This window comes from Callorhinus ursinus, unplaced genomic scaffold (assembly GCF_003265705.2).
Source record: "Callorhinus ursinus isolate GAN/ISIS: 27379988/994484 unplaced genomic scaffold, GSC_fseal_2.0 scaffold37, whole genome shotgun sequence".
Lineage (NCBI taxonomy): Eukaryota > Metazoa > Chordata > Mammalia > Carnivora > Otariidae > Callorhinus > Callorhinus ursinus.
In genome coordinates, this window is record NW_027397099.1 from 6,579,313 (window position 1) to 6,595,069 (window position 15,757).

The 15,757-nt window shown below is 59.5% G+C and overlaps 2 protein-coding genes across 6 annotated transcripts; one reads left to right on the forward strand and one right to left on the reverse strand.

Annotated features, from left to right (window-relative positions):
• The first annotated feature begins 4,706 nt into the window (after positions 1-4,706).
• Positions 4,707-9,041, forward strand: LOC141370515 (uncharacterized). The gene is made up of 4 exons (XM_073879985.1): positions 4,707-4,715; positions 5,257-5,688; positions 5,797-6,249; positions 7,403-9,041. Exons 1-4 carry the CDS (start codon positions 4,707-4,709, stop codon positions 7,877-7,879), a joined length of 1,371 nt encoding a protein of 456 aa, XP_073736086.1. The 3' UTR covers positions 7,880-9,041.
• A 2,160-nt stretch (positions 9,042-11,201) lies between these two features.
• Positions 11,202-15,754, reverse strand: ELMO3 (engulfment and cell motility 3). Of its 5 annotated transcripts, none has more exons than XM_025888795.2 (20): positions 15,553-15,754; positions 15,380-15,420; positions 15,207-15,279; positions 14,938-14,988; positions 14,568-14,737; positions 14,383-14,482; positions 14,127-14,278; positions 13,957-14,035; positions 13,751-13,801; positions 13,540-13,662; positions 13,313-13,444; positions 13,108-13,209; positions 12,913-13,021; positions 12,670-12,806; positions 12,410-12,573; positions 12,191-12,303; positions 11,995-12,099; positions 11,804-11,886; positions 11,626-11,712; positions 11,202-11,537 (listed from the first exon to the last, which is right to left on the reverse strand). In XM_025888795.2, the coding sequence occupies exons 1-20, from the start codon at positions 15,628-15,630 to the stop codon at positions 11,325-11,327; spliced, it is 2,163 nt and encodes a 720-aa protein (XP_025744580.1). In that variant the 5' UTR covers positions 15,631-15,754; the 3' UTR covers positions 11,202-11,324. The 5 variants fall into 5 exon arrangements, with proteins under 5 accessions (XP_025744580.1, XP_073736252.1, XP_073736251.1 ...); XM_073880151.1 differs by having other exon boundaries at positions 13,096-13,209; XM_073880150.1 differs by having other exon boundaries at positions 11,804-12,099.
• Positions 15,755-15,757: the final 3 nt, after the last annotated feature.

The following is a 15,757-nucleotide window of genomic DNA, read 5'->3' on the forward strand; positions in this document are numbered from 1 at the left end:
GCACACGGGGGTTGCAGAGAAGATTCAGAAAAGACTTCACGGAGAAGGGGATACTTGCTCTGGGCCTAGACAGAAGAGTAGTATTTGCTAAATAATAGGAGTAGGTGAGGGGTGAGACAGCCCCCCTGCCCCCCCCACCCCGCCCCAGCTCTGTGACCAAAGAGAAAAAGCAGCCAAGCAGAGGCATGGAAGCATGAGACAACCATCGGAAGCTGCCATGCCCAGAGCCAGGGCTGGGGAGGAAGGAGGGTGGGCATGGGAAAGCTGGGCTGAAGAAGGGCTGGCCCGGAAGCTCAGCTCCATCCCATGGAGTGGAGAACCATCGAGGGGTCCAAAGAGCATGCTCAGTTTGCCTTTTGTAAGGATCACCTGGTGACAGTACCAAGGCTAGATAGGAGCCAGAAAGACCGGGGGCCGGGACCCCCATAAAGAGGAAACTGCTGTGATGTATTTCTGAGAGACAGTACGGGCACGTGAACTAGGGCAGGAGCAGGGAGGCGGGAGCGGAGGGACATGCTACAGTGTGTCAGAGACATGAGATGCAAGGGACTTCGGTCACTGGGTGTGGGGAGTGAGGGAGGGGTCTAGAATGGCCCCAGATCTCTGACATGGGTGACTTGGTAGAGGGCACTGAGAGTTTAGGAGAAGGCGCAGCGTTGGGGTAAGACAGTAAATTCAGATGTATGTTGCATCTGTGTATCTGGCGAGGTCCCTCAGGTAACTGGTTCCCAGGGTCTGCGTTCTGGAAAAAAATGTGGACTGCAAATAAAGCAGTTGGAATGAGATGAAGTGCAATCTGCCAGGGTGCACATGAGGGCAACAGAGAGAGAGAGAGAGTGTGTGTGTGTGTGTGTGTGTGTGTGTGATGGGGTGGAACGTACAGCTGAGGAACTCCTCTATGGACTGGGTCTCTCTCTTCTTTGGTGGCCCCAAAAGAGGTTGCTGGGGAGCAGGCTAGAAGGTAGGAGGAGAGCCAGGCAGGCAGAAGCACGGAACCCCCAGTGGGAGAAAGCAGGGGGAGACTGGCCACCCACAGCAGCTGGCATAGCAGAAAGGACACTTGTGGGAAGTCTGCAGAGGAGCCCCCAGATATTGATGGCCTTGCTGGAGGGGAGCAGTTGCCAGGAATGAGAGATTCTGTGGGGGCAGTGGTGGAGGGGCGAGTGGGTGAGGCAAGAGGTCTCACAAGGTGGCTAGCGCCGAGTGGGCATGCCCACGTGCTCCCAAGAAACCTGAGCGCAGAGGAAAGGGGAGAAGCAGGAGTGGTGAGGAGGGGGGGCAGGATCAAGGGAGGCCTTTTGTTAGTTATGACTCTGAGGTATTTGTAAACTGGGGAAGGAGCCGTGGGAAGGCAGGGACTGTGGGTTCCTACGGGAGAAGGTGGGGGCAGGCCCAGCAGTCGAGAGAAGGGGATTAGGAGGAGAGGGAAGGAGGTTAGGATGGGTCCTGCCAGGAGCTGGCTGGTGGACTGAACACAGCAAAGGGAGGGCCTTTCCACCGACTGCTGTGGCTTCTTTTTGAAACAGAACAGGTCCTCTCTGAGGTTGGAGTAAGGGGAGGGTGCTGCACTCGCATCAGGGACTGGAGACAATGGTAGGCTTGGAGAGAACCCTTGAGGGTGAGGAGAAGAGAGTCAGGGGAGCAGGGGGGCAGTGGGGGAGGCAAGAGGGGCGACTATGGCTTCGATGGGCAGAATTCTGTAGCCTCAGCACAGCCCCCTCATCATCCCTGGCAGGGCAAGAAGAATGGGCACAGCAGCGTGACAGGGCCAGGGCCACAGGACCCCAGGGAGAAGTGATCAGGGGAGAGGTTCCTGGAGTCCAGCCAAGAAGGAGAGAGGAGAAGCGAAGTGGGCAGTCAGGAGTAGACTGGCATGGGGTAAGAGTGAGGAGGAGGCCACGGTCGGAGTTTGAGATCTAGAGTCCACTGTTTTAGCACCGGGGCTGCTCCAGCTATGAGCTCCAGATAGGACGCTGACGAAGACCTGTTTGTGTCTCTGCAGAGCTCAGCCCCACCTGGGCCAGGAGCCCTCGAAGGCCAGGCCACAGGTACGTGGCATTAGGGGCTCTGCTGACATTCCACCCCCGCCATGTCCCAGAGAGCAGTTTGCAGCATTTATTAGCAGGAACCATCTCCCAGGGCCCCAATGTGGGCAGGTTGATAAGGAAGTAGTGCCTCTTGCTAGTAGGTGCTACCGAAGATTCTGGCTCATGGCTGGGGTTTATGCCTCACCAGGCCAGCCTAGGATGCTGGATCGGTGACTTCTTATGCCCCCTGACTTGCTCCCACTTACTCCTATCTTTTCTCAAATAAGAAGGTAGACAAAGGCAGAACCCCCCCTACACACACACCCAGGCTCTGCCCATTTCGGGGAGAGCCCTGGTTGCCATTGGGCTGGTCACCGTAAAGAAGCTCAGCTTCTGCCCTCCATGCCTTCTCCTGCTGGGGTATTTATAAAGGCTCAGAGGAGCCTCTGGAAGTGACCCCCGAGGTCTAACTCCTCTCTAGAGACCAAAGCCCCTGGGTGTCAGGGCATGTGTTTTCTTCTGGAGAATAGGCATGTTAGCTTTGGATTCCTGTGCCAGCAGACAGGAGAGCCATTTTTCCATCAGATGCTTTCCAAGCCGGCACCCAAGCCTGCACCCAAGCCTGCAGTCTCAGCGCAGGGCTTCATGAGGTACAATGGAATCCTGGCCTCTCACAGTCAAGGGATATGTGTCCCTTTTAGCAGATTTGGGGTACTTCCCAAATGACTTAGCATTTACTCCTAAGAGGCCAGCATTGGAAGAGGAGGAGATGAGGGCTGGTTGGCTCCTCTGTGGATGGTCGGACAGCTGAAGCTAGAGCCGATACCCTTGCAGTCCTCCTTTGGACCTCCAGAAGCATCTTCCTAGGGCCTAGGGAAGGGGACCCTCCTACAATGGGGCCAAAGACCATAACCCAGGAGCCTGCTTCTTCTGCTTGCTGCTCTGCTCCCCACGGATGACCAGTATCCCTAAAGGGCTACACCTGGGTGCTGCACTGAGTTCAGGGCAGAACACCTGGGTGATGGCTTAGAGGCTACCCCCTCCCCATCAAGAAAAACAGTGGGGAGCAGGGAGGCAGTCTCAGATCTCAACACACACACACTCTCACACATCTCCCAATAGCTGCTGGAAGTCCTTCAGACCAGGCCCTGCCCCTGTTTGGTGGGTTTTCCTGCTGCCAGTCGGCCCTGCACTTGGACTCTAGGCTGATGGCCAGTGCCCCCCGCCCCCCCCCTCAGCTGTTCATCTACCTTGTTCATAGGGAGGCAGTGGGAGAGGGGGAGAACATGAGAACATTCCCTGGCCCCCAAGCCTCAGGAAGGAAGGAAAAGAAGGACCGTGGCTGCTGGAGCCTGCGGGGTGGGGGACATGACATGACGGCAGGGGTGGTCCTGCCTCGGCAATGGGCCCTGCTCTGCACTTGCAGCCACAGCCCACTTTCCATCCTCAGACTGGCCCCTCTGTCAGCAGGGCCTGGAAACGGCTGGAGGTCTGCTTTAGCCTTCCTTTCTAAAACCTTTCCTTTCTGATCTTTTCATCACCTTGAATCACCTTCCCCACCCACTGGGATCTTCCCCCTCTCCTTAAATCTGAGAGAGGGAGCCAAGCCCTTGGGGTTCCCACCACCCCACTGCCTCCCAGTGTCCACGAGGGGGAGCTGCGGAAAGTGCTCCTCTCATCCACAAGGACCACATCCCGGGAATGGGAATTGACCCGATTCCTGTGGGAGCGGTCAGGAGCTGGCCCCCATTTCTTACCACACACTCCTTCCCATGATGACAGCCATAGGGAGCTGCTTCTCTTTGTGGTAGAAGTCAGCCTGGTTTCTCCACCCAGGAATGGGTTTCATGTGTCTTCCTGGGAGAATCCTGTTAAGTATCTTGCCTCAGTGTGTCTTATGTGTCATTCCTACTTTTCTGAATTCCTTTTGATGATGATCTGTGGGGCAGAAGCAGGGGACATCAGCTCATTCTTGCAGTAACTGACAGGACAGGTTTTTTAGAGGGCTTGCTTTCCTGCATTAGGATCATGTTGATATATTAAACCAAGAGCCTTTGGGTACTGCTTGCCTGCAGCCTGGCCATCAGGGGTAGAGAAGAAACCAAGCCTTCCTCTCCCTCCCCCACACCTGATATAACTTCCCTTTGGCACAAAATCAGGGATGCTTCTATGCAAATGGGGGCTCCCCAAACTCCTAGACAAGCCAGGCTGTCCCCCCACCAGTCTAGGCCTGGGCTCACCTCCAGGCTCCATCCCACACCAGTCATGGACCCCCACTCTCGTTCCCCTGTTGCCCTACAGCGGGGCCAGCCCCACACTCTTGGCACCTCCAGATTCATTCTCTTAGCAGAGTTCTGCCCACAGAAATGGGAGGCCTCTCCTTCCTTACCTGGACAGACAAGATAGGCCCCCCGGAGATGAGCCCCGAAGATCACAAGCACATCTTGAACTCTGGAGCCTGCCCACACGCACTGGTGTACACACACACACACACACACACACACACACACACAAGATCACAAGCACATCTTGAACTCTGGAGCCTGCCCACACGCACTGGTGTACACACACACACACACACACACCCTTTTGCAAACACTCAAGTGGCTGAGCTACGGAGGCCACCAGGGGACCTAGGCCTCACTGCCTGCCCTAGACCTCTGGCACCCTGGGCCACCCATGGTGGTGGTGAGTGACAACTGCTTCACTTTTCACTGCCTTCAGCTGTTCTGAAGGCTATTTATATTCTCTTGAAAAAGTGGGGGAGGCTGATTGCTTAGCTAATGCTGAGCTCTGACTCCCTGGAGTAGGAGCCGAGTCCATGGGTCTCAGGGCCACCTTCTGAAAGTCGCAAAGTTTGGGATCCAGCATACTTAGTCCTTCTGCCCCCTGGGGGCTTCACTGGCTCTCCTCCAGGCCGCCCCAGCCCCCTGTGCCCAACAGGCCAGCTCCCCCTACCCTGTCCCCGCCCCTCCATAGGCATCCAGTCCCATCCATTGCTAACCTTCCTGCCCTCCCCTCACAGTCATCCCCTTTGAGCCCCAGAGTGACTTGTCTTCCCACCTCCCACTTCCCACCAGCACCCCCTCAACCACACATGACACCACACACTGCAGTGGGTCCCCATTGGGACAGGGCCCTTCCCTGACCTGCCATTGACTGGCCACCAGACGTGATGGCCAACCCCCTCTGAAGCCAGAGGGCTGAGCCCAGTCCTGCTGCCCCTTAGCCAAACGTGCACTACAACATCCCTGTGTCCTCTGCCTCACTCCCGGCCATCAAAAGCCTGGGCCTCAGAGGCATCACCCGCATCAGCCTGACCAACCTGGATGGCTCACCAGCTTCACACCAGGTGCTAGAGTCTGTTGCCTACCACTTGGGCCCGGAACTGCAGAGCTTGTGCCTCAGTAGGGGCAGCCCCACGGAGGCCTCCTTTGTGGCCTTGATCCTGGGCTGCCTGGCCCTGCGTATCTTTGACCTCAGTGGCTGCAACAGCCTCTTCACAGGCAGCATGCTGCTAGCCCAGCCCGAGACGGCACAGCGGGTCCGGCAGGTGTTGCGTGGCCTCTGTGAGCTCAACTTGGCTGACCTGCGGGACCTGACCGACCTCAGTTTCAACCGGCTCAGCAGCTGTGCCCCCAACCTGGAGTGCCTCTCCTTGGCCTACTGTCACCTCACTTTTGAACTAGGCCCAGCCCGGGGCTCCCTTAGCCCCCAAGACTCCTCCCCCTCCCACCTCTCCTTCCACAACCTGCTGTGATTCGTGAAGGAAAGGGCTGATGGGCTGCACGCCCTGGACCTGAGTGGCACTGGCTTGCTCCCCAAGGCCCTGAAGGCCCGGGGTCAGGTGGCCGGGCTGCAGCTGCAGGAGCTGAGCCTGCACGGCTGCCAGGACCTCTCCACAGAGGCTGTGGCCGCCCTTTGCCATCTGCAATCAGGCCTGAGCTCCCCGGACCTCAGCGGCTGCTCAGAACTGGCCGACAGGGCACTCCTGGCCATCAGCCGGGACTTGGGGCACCTGCAGTGTCTCCGCCTGAGGAAGCTGCAGCGGCTGACGGATGCAGGATGCACCACCCTGGGGGGCTTGCGGGAGCTGCACAGCCTGGACCTGGCAGAGTGCTGTCTGGTGAGCGGGCGGGGCCTGGCCCAGGGTCTGGGTTCGGGGCACCGAGCTCCAGCCCCCTTGGCCTCCCTCAGCCTGGCCTACTGCTCCTCACTCAAGGTGAGCGCACCATCCCCTTCCTTCCTTTCCAGGGCTGGGGCTGGGGGCGCTGCACCCGTGGCGGCAGGAAGGCCCTGCCCAGTGTCGGTGTCCAAGGAACAGCAGGGAGAAGTGAACTTAGGACACAAGGGGAAAGGCGCCTGGAAAGACAGTGCTCCTGCCAGCACTCCTCCCCTTGGCCCCTACTGTGGGCCCAGCTAGAGGGAGGCCCAAGGGACCAGGCCGGCCCAGCCCACACCTCACATACCAAGTGCTCTGTGCCCCCTGGGTAGTCTGGGTAGGGGCACTGATGGCAGGTGTTCTGGAGGCAGGGAAGATGAGAGAGGGGGGTCTGCAGAGAATGGATGCTGAGGCTACACAAGGAGGTTGCTCGGCAGGGTCTGACAGAGGTAATGTGATGTGGGAGTCATGGTCATTTCTCGGCTGCAGCCAGTCCCTTCAATAGGGCTCAGCCCTGTCCCTCTGGGTGGTGCCCCTAACTTAGCAACGTCAGCCTCTCCCTCTTTAGTGGGTTATTCCTTCAACCTCTCAATGTGCCCCGGGCATTCCCAACCTGAAAACCGTCTCTCAGTCTTTCAACCACAGGCACTTTCCTTGCCCTGCTCCACTCCATCTTCCCATTAGCACGATGTGTCTCTTAGCTGCTCTCCCCAGGGCCCCGTGTTCTTGTGTCTCTTATAAACCTCCTTATAAACCAGCTTCCTCTACTCTGCCCTTAACTCCTGCTCCTGGCAGGTGGCAGCCCTACCCTGATGGTAACCTCCCAGTTCTGCTTCAAATTCTAGAGGGAGCATACCTGATTGGATCAGCTAGGGTCAGATGTCCACTGATGATCCAATAGGCTATGGTCAGAAGGCTGCCTCCGCCCACACCTTCAGCAGGGTCTGGGAGCACTGGCAGGACAGATACTTTAGAAACTTGCACCTGTATCCTTCCCGCCGAGGTCAATCTAGGCCTTAGTCCTCCAGCAAACTCCTCCTGGCGTCCCACCCCTACCTTTTTACCAGCACAGGGACATTGTTGCTTCCCTCCATGGGCCATCTGGTGGCTCCCTCCTGTCGCCTGTGGGGCTGGAACCTTGGCAGAACCTTCTTGGAGACCCCTGCACAAGCCACCTGCCCATTGCTCTCTCCCTTCTCCACTTCCCTCCTAGGATGCCTCAGTGTTCTCCCTGATCCCAGTGCTGGGCCTGAGCCTCAAGGTGCTAGAGTTATCCTCCTGTGTGGCCCTCACCAACAGGACCCTGCAGGCCATCTGCGCCTACCTAACTCACCTCTCAGTCCTGCGTCTGGCCTGGTGCAAGGAGCTCCAAGACTGGGGGCTGCTGAGGCTAGGGGAACCTAGTGAGGAGCCGATGCACGAACCCCCGGTGCAGGTCATGGAAGGGGGGAGGGTGGTCCCTGGGCTCAGCTGCCCTCCTGCCCCTCCTAAGTGTCTCCCTCTAGGAATATTTGAGGGCCAAACTCAGGAGGAACCTGAGAAGCAGGAGCTTCTTCCCACAGCTACATCAAGAGCTGGAGCATCAGGCCTCGGGCCCCAAGGACCCTGCTCCCCAGCCACAGGGCCCTTCCCTGCTCAAGCTGCGGGCCCTGTGGGAGTTGGACCTCACAGCCTGCAGCAAACTAACTGATGCCAGTTTGGCCAAGGTGTGGGGCCGGGGGTGTGGATAGGCTGAGGAGACTGGCACTGGCGCCAGGCCCAAGCCAACCCGCTTTTTGCTTGGAAGACGTTCCATGCCCTTTGGCTTCTGCTACTTATGGCCATTCCTCCAGCTGGGGGTGGGAGAGCCTGGAAGGGCCCTGGGCACCAGCACTGCCCCCGCCCCCCCGCCCCCTGCTCAGCCCGGTCCTTGCAAGCGCTCCAGTTCCCCGAGCTGAGGCAGCTGTCGCTGAGCCTGTTGCCAGCACTCACAGACCAGGGCTTGGTGGCCGTGGCCAGGGGCTGCCCCAGCCTGGAGCGCTTGGTGCTGAGTCACTGCAGTCTCCTCAGTGACGAGGGCTGGGCCCAGGCTGCAGCACCTCAACCTGGCCAGCTGCAGGCAGCTCATCGAGCAGTGAGTTGTCCGATGATGCCACGGTCCGGGGGCTGGGCTGGGTCCCCATGCCGGCTGGCGCTCATTGGAGGCCTCCCACAGAACTCTGGGTACCATCGGGCGGGCACGAAAGCAGCTCCGGATGTTAGATGTGGCCATGTGCCCTCGTATCAGCATGGCTGCCGTCAGGCACTTCCAAGCCCAACTGCCCCAGGTGACCTGTGTCCAGTCCCGCTTCGTGGGAGGTGCTGACCTGACCGTAACACTCTAGGGCCAGGTCAGTAACCAACCCTGTGCCTCAGCCTCCGTTGCACCCCACCCCCCCAGCCCTGAGTCCCCAGCCCTGGCCTCTTGACCTGATTCGAGTCAGTGCCTCCTGCCCACCTCTGCCACATACACCAAAGCCCCGTCCCCAAGCTATAAACCCCTTTTTCTAGGACAGTGGGTAGGGCTAATCCGGGGCAGTCAAGGGGGCTTCCTGCCCCAGTCTGCCCTAGAGCCCAGCAGGAGCCTTTTCCAGCCACACGTCATTGCCACAGGCCTCTGGAAATGCCGGCTCCTGCTCTCCTGGCCAGGCCTGGGTCCGGAGGCCAGGCCCACAGGCGGGGTGCATCGGGGGCTGCGGAGCAGACCATGTGCCTCTTGCCCTGCCCACTTCTCCCACCTGAAGCCTGTGCCTCGCCTGAGGAGCTCTCCCGGCCCTTACTGGCACTGAGCTTCAGCAGCCAGACCACAGACTTTGTTGTAAACCCAAACAAAATTAAAACCCAAACAAAATTAAAAATTCCAGATCTTACCTCCTTGTCTGAAGTTCTCAGACTAAAGGGCCCCCTCCTCCCCTCCACTTCAGTTGAAGTGGCCCAGCCTAGCCCAGGGACAATGTGGACAAAACACCAGAGACACACAGACAATTTCTTCCTTACACCTGACCCAAAGCCCCACAGGTGCCCCCAGCAAGTCCGAACTTCCTCCCCAGTATGGTGGGAGACTAGAAGCCTGGAGGACTCTCCCTGCCTGAGCCCCCAAGCATGGCCTGCAGCAAAGGCACGTCCCAGCCAGGCCCAGGAGCACAATGATTAAGGATGCAATGAGGCTGTCTTCAGGGAGAAAGAAGAAAGAGGACAGCATCTCTGGGTAGGGCCCTTAGAGGTCCCCTAGTCCAGCCTCCTGAACAGTGCCAGTGACTTCTCAACAGCAATTCTGAGAAACGATCTGTCCACTCTCTTGTCCATCTGCCCATCAGTTCTAGGAACAGCTATCATGGCTGCCCGAGTGCCCCCCAAGCACTGCATTTTCTGTGGGGTTCAGAGGTGCCGAAGTTCTCCCAGCCCCCAGGTCAGGCAGGGAGGGCAAATTAGCCAACAGACGGGGACAGTCCAGTGTGTGGGGTGTGCATAAATAGAGAAACAAGCAGGTGGAACTGGGAGCCTAGGAGAGCAACGAACAGAGCCCAGGAGATCAAGGAAAGACTCGAGGCAGTGAAAAGGAGAAGGGAAGAAAGAGCGCGATGAGAAAGGACCAGGGAGGCACACACAACAGGCCCGAGCTGGTGCTAGGAGGGCAGGCCGGGGCCCCCAGGCCGCAGGGAGGATGCTAGCTTGGATCAAGCACAGAGAACTCTGCAAGCCACAGGCCTTTCGTTAGACGTCCTAAACCACAACATGTCTCCAATCCATCTGGCTCTACTGCTCAGGCAGGTAACTGTGACCCTCATCCCACGGACGACAGAAACACTGAAAAATACAGGATGGGGGTAGTGTGCGTGTGAGTGTGTAATCAGATCAGCTTCATGTTTGAAAAAGCACTTGGGGTATTAAGGACTGGAGGGGCAAGACAGGAGGCAGGAAGTCAGGAGACTCTTGGTGGCCTGGACAAGGGAGTGGAGACACTGGGGAGGAAGAACTGATGGTATTAGAAGAGTTAACTGCATCGGGGATCCCTGCTCCTGATTGCCATCTTGAACTCAATAGCAAGTTGAACTTGAACTATTCCAAGGTGAGAAGCCTCTGAATACAGGGCCCCCTGGAGGCCCGAGTCAGAAGCAGGTGCTCCCCCAGCACATTCTCCAAAGGAGATGCCATTTCATCAGTTTTCAAGGTAACATGTTGACGGTTAACACTGTTTAAAAAGGTATGTGCGAAGGTGTTGAAAAGAGAAGTAGTGAGAGGCATGGAGGAGGTCAGAGAGGTGGCAGCTTTCAGCCTGCCCTGCCTGTGGGGCCTGTGGGTTGGTGTGCTAGCCTCTGAAACTGACCTCCAGCTGGGCCCAGCACCCCTAGCCACTTCTGCCCCCAGGGGCCTTGCCTGTCTGTGGCCCCCACCACACCCATGCTCCAGCAGATTTGAATCAGAATGCCAGGCTACTGAATTCCCTCTTGTCAGCATCAGCCCTATCCTCCCAGCACCTGGGGACATGTTTGGACTCTTAAGAGTTTGCCATTCAGCACAAAACAGACCCAACTTCACATCTGTCCCTTCAGACCTCTCACCAGAGGGCCTCCGAGTCTTGAAAAGGACACCAGGCAGGGCCAAGCAGGACTGAGGACTGGGCCAAGCAGGACTGAGGACTGAAGTGAGACTGTCAGGAGCCTTCTGGAAACTAGGCCCCTGTTAATGCGGCCCAGGAAGGCATCCACTTAGGGCAATATCTTCTGCCCTGCGTCCCTCAACGGGCTGCTACCCAGACCAGAGGCCATCCCTCTCTGCAGGCCCAGCACCGAGGAAGGCTGACGACTCATCCTGTGGGAGGACAATAGGGTCAGCTTATATCCAGCCCCTCCTTCACAACACCAGCCCCTCAACTGCGGCCGCCCAGGTTTGTGGCCCCAAGCAGTGACCTTGGTCTGATGCCCCATCTCATTTGCCAGCTAAATTTGAAGGCAGGCTTGGCCCACAGTTGCAGAACTGGCTCAACACACACCCAAGAGTCAAGCAGACTTTATTTCTGCGGCAGCCTCTGCTGGTCAGGGTGTCTGGGTTTTACCACCCTCCACCCTTCACGGCCACCGATGCCAGCAAGCTGTGGCCCACGGCCAACCTCACTGTCAAGGCTCAGTGATGCTGCAGTCATAGCAGAAGTTGAAATTGGTGGGGGGCGGGGGGATAGGAGGCGGCTGCTCGGGAATGGGCACATTCTCCAGTTCCAACAACCGCAGCTTGGTCTCCATCGTCAGCAGCTGTTCCAGGTCCAGCCGAGTCTGCTCACTGCCCATGGGACCGCCGAGCAGGGCGCTCAGCCCATCTGTCCATAGGTGGAACTGGGGATGGGGCCAGCTCCGTGAGGGCCTGCCCATCTCTTCCTGGGCCCATCTGCCCCACTTGGCTCAGCCTGGCCCAGACACTCACCTCCCGTTTGGATGGGGCGATGAAGTTGAGGTATGCCTCCGCCTCCCCGTGGTCATAGCTGATGGAGAAGGCTAACTCATAGAGATCCTGGGGGAGGCAGGCAGCGGAGAGTGCTGAGCGGGGAACAGAGCAGGGCAGGTGCAGGTGGGAAGGAGCCCCTGGCCTCCACTGCACTCACCTTGTTCTGCTTCCCTGAGCCCTTCTCCCGGACGTGGGGGCAGTCTTTGCCTGTGAGGAGTGCCTTGATATCGGCCACAGGGACTGCGGGAAGAAGGCCAGGCTGACCACTGGGACTCAGGCGGTCCCCGGACAGGGGGTGGTCTCGGGAGGGCAGGTGGCTGACCCGGACCCCTGCCCCATCGTCCTTACGCTGCTCAGGCAGGCTCTCCAGGGTGGGTGGGCTGGCGCCCTCCTCCACGTCCCCGTACTGCAGCATCTTGTGGTTGGGGGACAGGCAGCAGAACCACAGCTTGTCTGTGAGCAGAAAGGGAAGAGGGAAGGAGTGACGAGAGGGGCCCTGATCCCAACCCAGCCGCTCTCTGCCAACCCCTGCCCATTCAACCACCCTGGCGCCTCCGGCTGCTGATTTTGCGGAAGAGTGTCCCCTCGCAGAGGCGGAGCAAACGCTGCTGGCGGATCAGGCCCATGAGCTCTGGCTTCAGCTTTTCCCGTAGCTCCCTGGGGGGCAAGGGGTAGGCTTGCTGACTGAGACTGACCTGGGGCAAGGCCCGTAGGGCACCGGGGCAGGTGGGGCCAGGACTGGAACCCACTCCCAGCAACTCACAGTATGGGAGGGGCCAGCGTGCCCTCCTGATGCAGCCTCTCCGTCTGCCTCAGCCGCAGCACCTCCCCATAGGGGAGCGCATTCACCTTGGTTCGGAAAAGCTCCAGGGAGCTGGGCTTCAGGGCCAGCGTACGGGCCAGCTGCTCCCGCACCACCTGCATGACCTGGAGCCACCCAGTTCCACTCAGGGCTGCACTCGGGGGTCCCTACTCAGAACAGCCCCTGCCCTGGCCCGGGTCTCCTCCCTTCACCCCAGCCACCTTGTCGAAGTCCTCCTGGGTGGCTCGCATCTCCTTCCAGGTCTTATTCAGCAGCTGGATGCTCACACAGAAGAGCTCATGGAAACTCTGGTCTTGGCCGAAGAACATGGGCGAAAAGTCCTGGGCTGTTTCGGAGCCTGGAGCAGGGGGGCAGGAGGGGCTCAGGGAGAGGCGTGCGCAGCCCCTGGCCCTCTCTGCCCTTCGGCCCCCGCTCCCAGCCGCGCCGCACCCAAGCCTGCTCACAGGGCTCCCCGACGCGGAGCAGCTCGCACAGCAGCACGGTCAGCTGGACGCTGCTCCGGGCAAAGGGGCACTCGTGCTTGTCCTCACGGCTGCTGTTCTCCAACACTAGCTGGGGCGGCAGAAAGAGCAAATGTGACGGGGCGCTCAGCTAAGGCCATGGGGACCCGGCCATATCCCACCCACCCGATTACCGACCCGGCTGTAGGCACTAGGTGCGTGTCTGGAGAAGTAGAGCATGTTGTCCAGGGCCAGCAGGCCAGGGGGCACGCGCTCTAGATCTTGTGCAGGGTTGCTGTTCTGGGGGAAGCAGGACGGGCAGCTCAGTAAGGGCCCCAGGCCTCTGGAACAACAGCAGCCCTGGGCTGAGGCAGGGGTGGGGGGCTAGGGAGGGGTTACTCACAGAGAAGCCCAGTTTTCGGAACTCGCGGGCACACAGGGAACGGCGGCGGTCGGCACTCAGCCCGGTGCCCAGGGACTCCCCCTCCGACTCAAAGGCAGCCTGGCGCAGGGCCTGCAGCTGCTCCCGCTGTTCCTGGGGTCGTTGTTGTGGGGTAAGGGGGCGTCAGGATCATACACTCAAAGCCACGCTCTAGCTTCCCCAGCCTCGTGTTCCCCAAAGGCACCCACCTGGCTGTAGGGGTCCAGTGGCGTCCTCATGCGTGGCTCCAGCAGCCCCAACATAAGGGCCTGCAGTACATACAAATGGTGAGCCATCTCGTCGCCCAATGGTGTTGCACTGTGGATGATGTTCTGGAGAACAGCCAGTCCACAGGTGTGAGCGGAGGCTTACTGGGGGAGGAAAAGTGGGGAGGGGTCTGCCTAGCCCAGTCCTTCCTACCTTATAGATGAACTGGCGAAGGTTTCTCTGCCACAGGTAGTCAAGCATGTGCTGAGGTAAGTGGGAAGGGGGCTTAGATGATTTAGCCCCACCACGAGCAGCCATCCTGCAGTTCCGGGATGGAGCACAGTGCCCACCAGCTCCTGCGCAGGCTCCACCCCCCACCCTCCACCTCCTGCAGTCCAGCCACCAGATGTGACACTCACCTTGCGTTCAGCAGGGCTGGCCCCCTGGAGCAAGGCTGTCAGCAATGCCATAGCCTTGGTTTGTAGCTGCTGGTTCATCCTGGGGCAAGAAGAGGAGGGCTCAACAGGCTATCCAGGGTCTGGCTCCATGCCCCTCACCTGGTATTCCACCCCCACCCCCAGACACTTACACCTGTAGGTGGACCAGCAGCCTATCCAGGGGTACCTCACTCTTGACCAGCTGGCCCAGGGCAGGACTGCTCAAGGTCACACTCTCTAGCAGCCTGAGGGCCAGAGGCTGCACAGATGCATCCATCAGGTTCATGTTCACGTAGCACACCACCTGTAACAGGGGTAGGGGCTTGCTACCACTTCACCGCCAGGGAAGGCCAGATCCTGACACCATCTCACTGCCCCCACCTGCTGCCCCTAGAAAAGCCAACCCACCTTCCTAACAAAGGGGATGCTGAGCGTCTCCCAGGACACCATGCCGTGTTCCATGAGCTCCAAGAAGGCCCTCAGTGCAAGGGTCAGCACCTCCCCTAAGCTGGGGGGACATCTGGGGCTGAGCAGGGCCAGACTAGGACCCCCAGCCCCACCATGTCCACCACAAACCACAGTCCTGTGCTCACTCATCCCCATCCTCAATGATGGTGCCTAGTCTCTGAAGCCCATCACGGCTGATGACCTCCTGGGCAAAGGTCACGTCCGGGGCCAGCAAGACGAGGTGCTGCAGAGCTTCTCGGCGCCTTTCACGACTCCCACTCTGCAGCCCACCCAACAGCCGCTCAGCCTCAAGGTCCTGGGCAGGGGTGGGAAAGGTGAGGAGGCTGGGTGGAAGTAAGGCGCAGGAACTGGAGGTGTGGGGACTCAGATGTCCACTAGGTGGGGCACCGCGGAGCTGGGGCCGGGGCCCTCCTGATCTGGGCAGAGAGGAGGGTGGGCGGCAAAGAGGCATAAAATAAGGGCAGGGAATGAGGGTGGGGTCAGGAAGGGCATTACTGGGGCAGTGCTGAGGCACAGGATGCTGCCATTCTTGATCTCTGTGCGGTTCTGGAGAAGATGGAGAGAAAGGGGGAGAAGTCAAGAAGGGCTCTGAGGATTGAGTAATCCGGGTTGCTGGTGAGGGAGGGTTCGGGAGTCCGGAAAAGAAAGATCACATTCCAGACAGGGGGATGAGTCTGAGGGATCAAGATCAGGTGGGTTAGAAGTGGGGGGGTGTCGCACAGTGGGATATGGACCTGGCGGGGGGGGGGGCGGGGGAGACTCACGTTCTCAGTGATGTAGCTCCTATGTCCATCAGCAAACTGCAGGGCGTAGCGTTCTGAGTGAACCAAGCTCCACCTGCGAGGAGCGGAGGCTCAGTGAGGCCGGTAGAGGGCGCCCCTCCCTCCTGCCCTCCCATCCCCCACCCTCCTCCCGGGCCTGGCTAGCCTGCACTCACGCGTCGCACACCTCCTTCAGCACAGCGGCCAGAGGCTTTGCCTGCAAGTGGACAGGTCACTCAAGGGGCGGGTGTGGGGAGGAGTTGGGGAGGACCCTGGGGGTTCCGAGGGGAAGGGGGCCACCCGGAGGGGGTTGGTGGGGTGAATGAGGAGGCCAGACAGGCCGAGTGACCTGGTCCAGCTGGATGAGCTGCGGGATGGCTTCAGGCATCTGGACCGCGATCTTCACCACGTTCCGCGGGGGCGCCATGGTCCAGCCAGGGCAGGGGCGCCTGTAGTTTCCAGACCGTCCAAGCTCCGGCTAAGGGCGCGCCTGGTCTGCTGCCTCCGAGAACGAGGACGTCCCTCTGTTCAGGGGGCCGCGGCCTTCCCAAGGG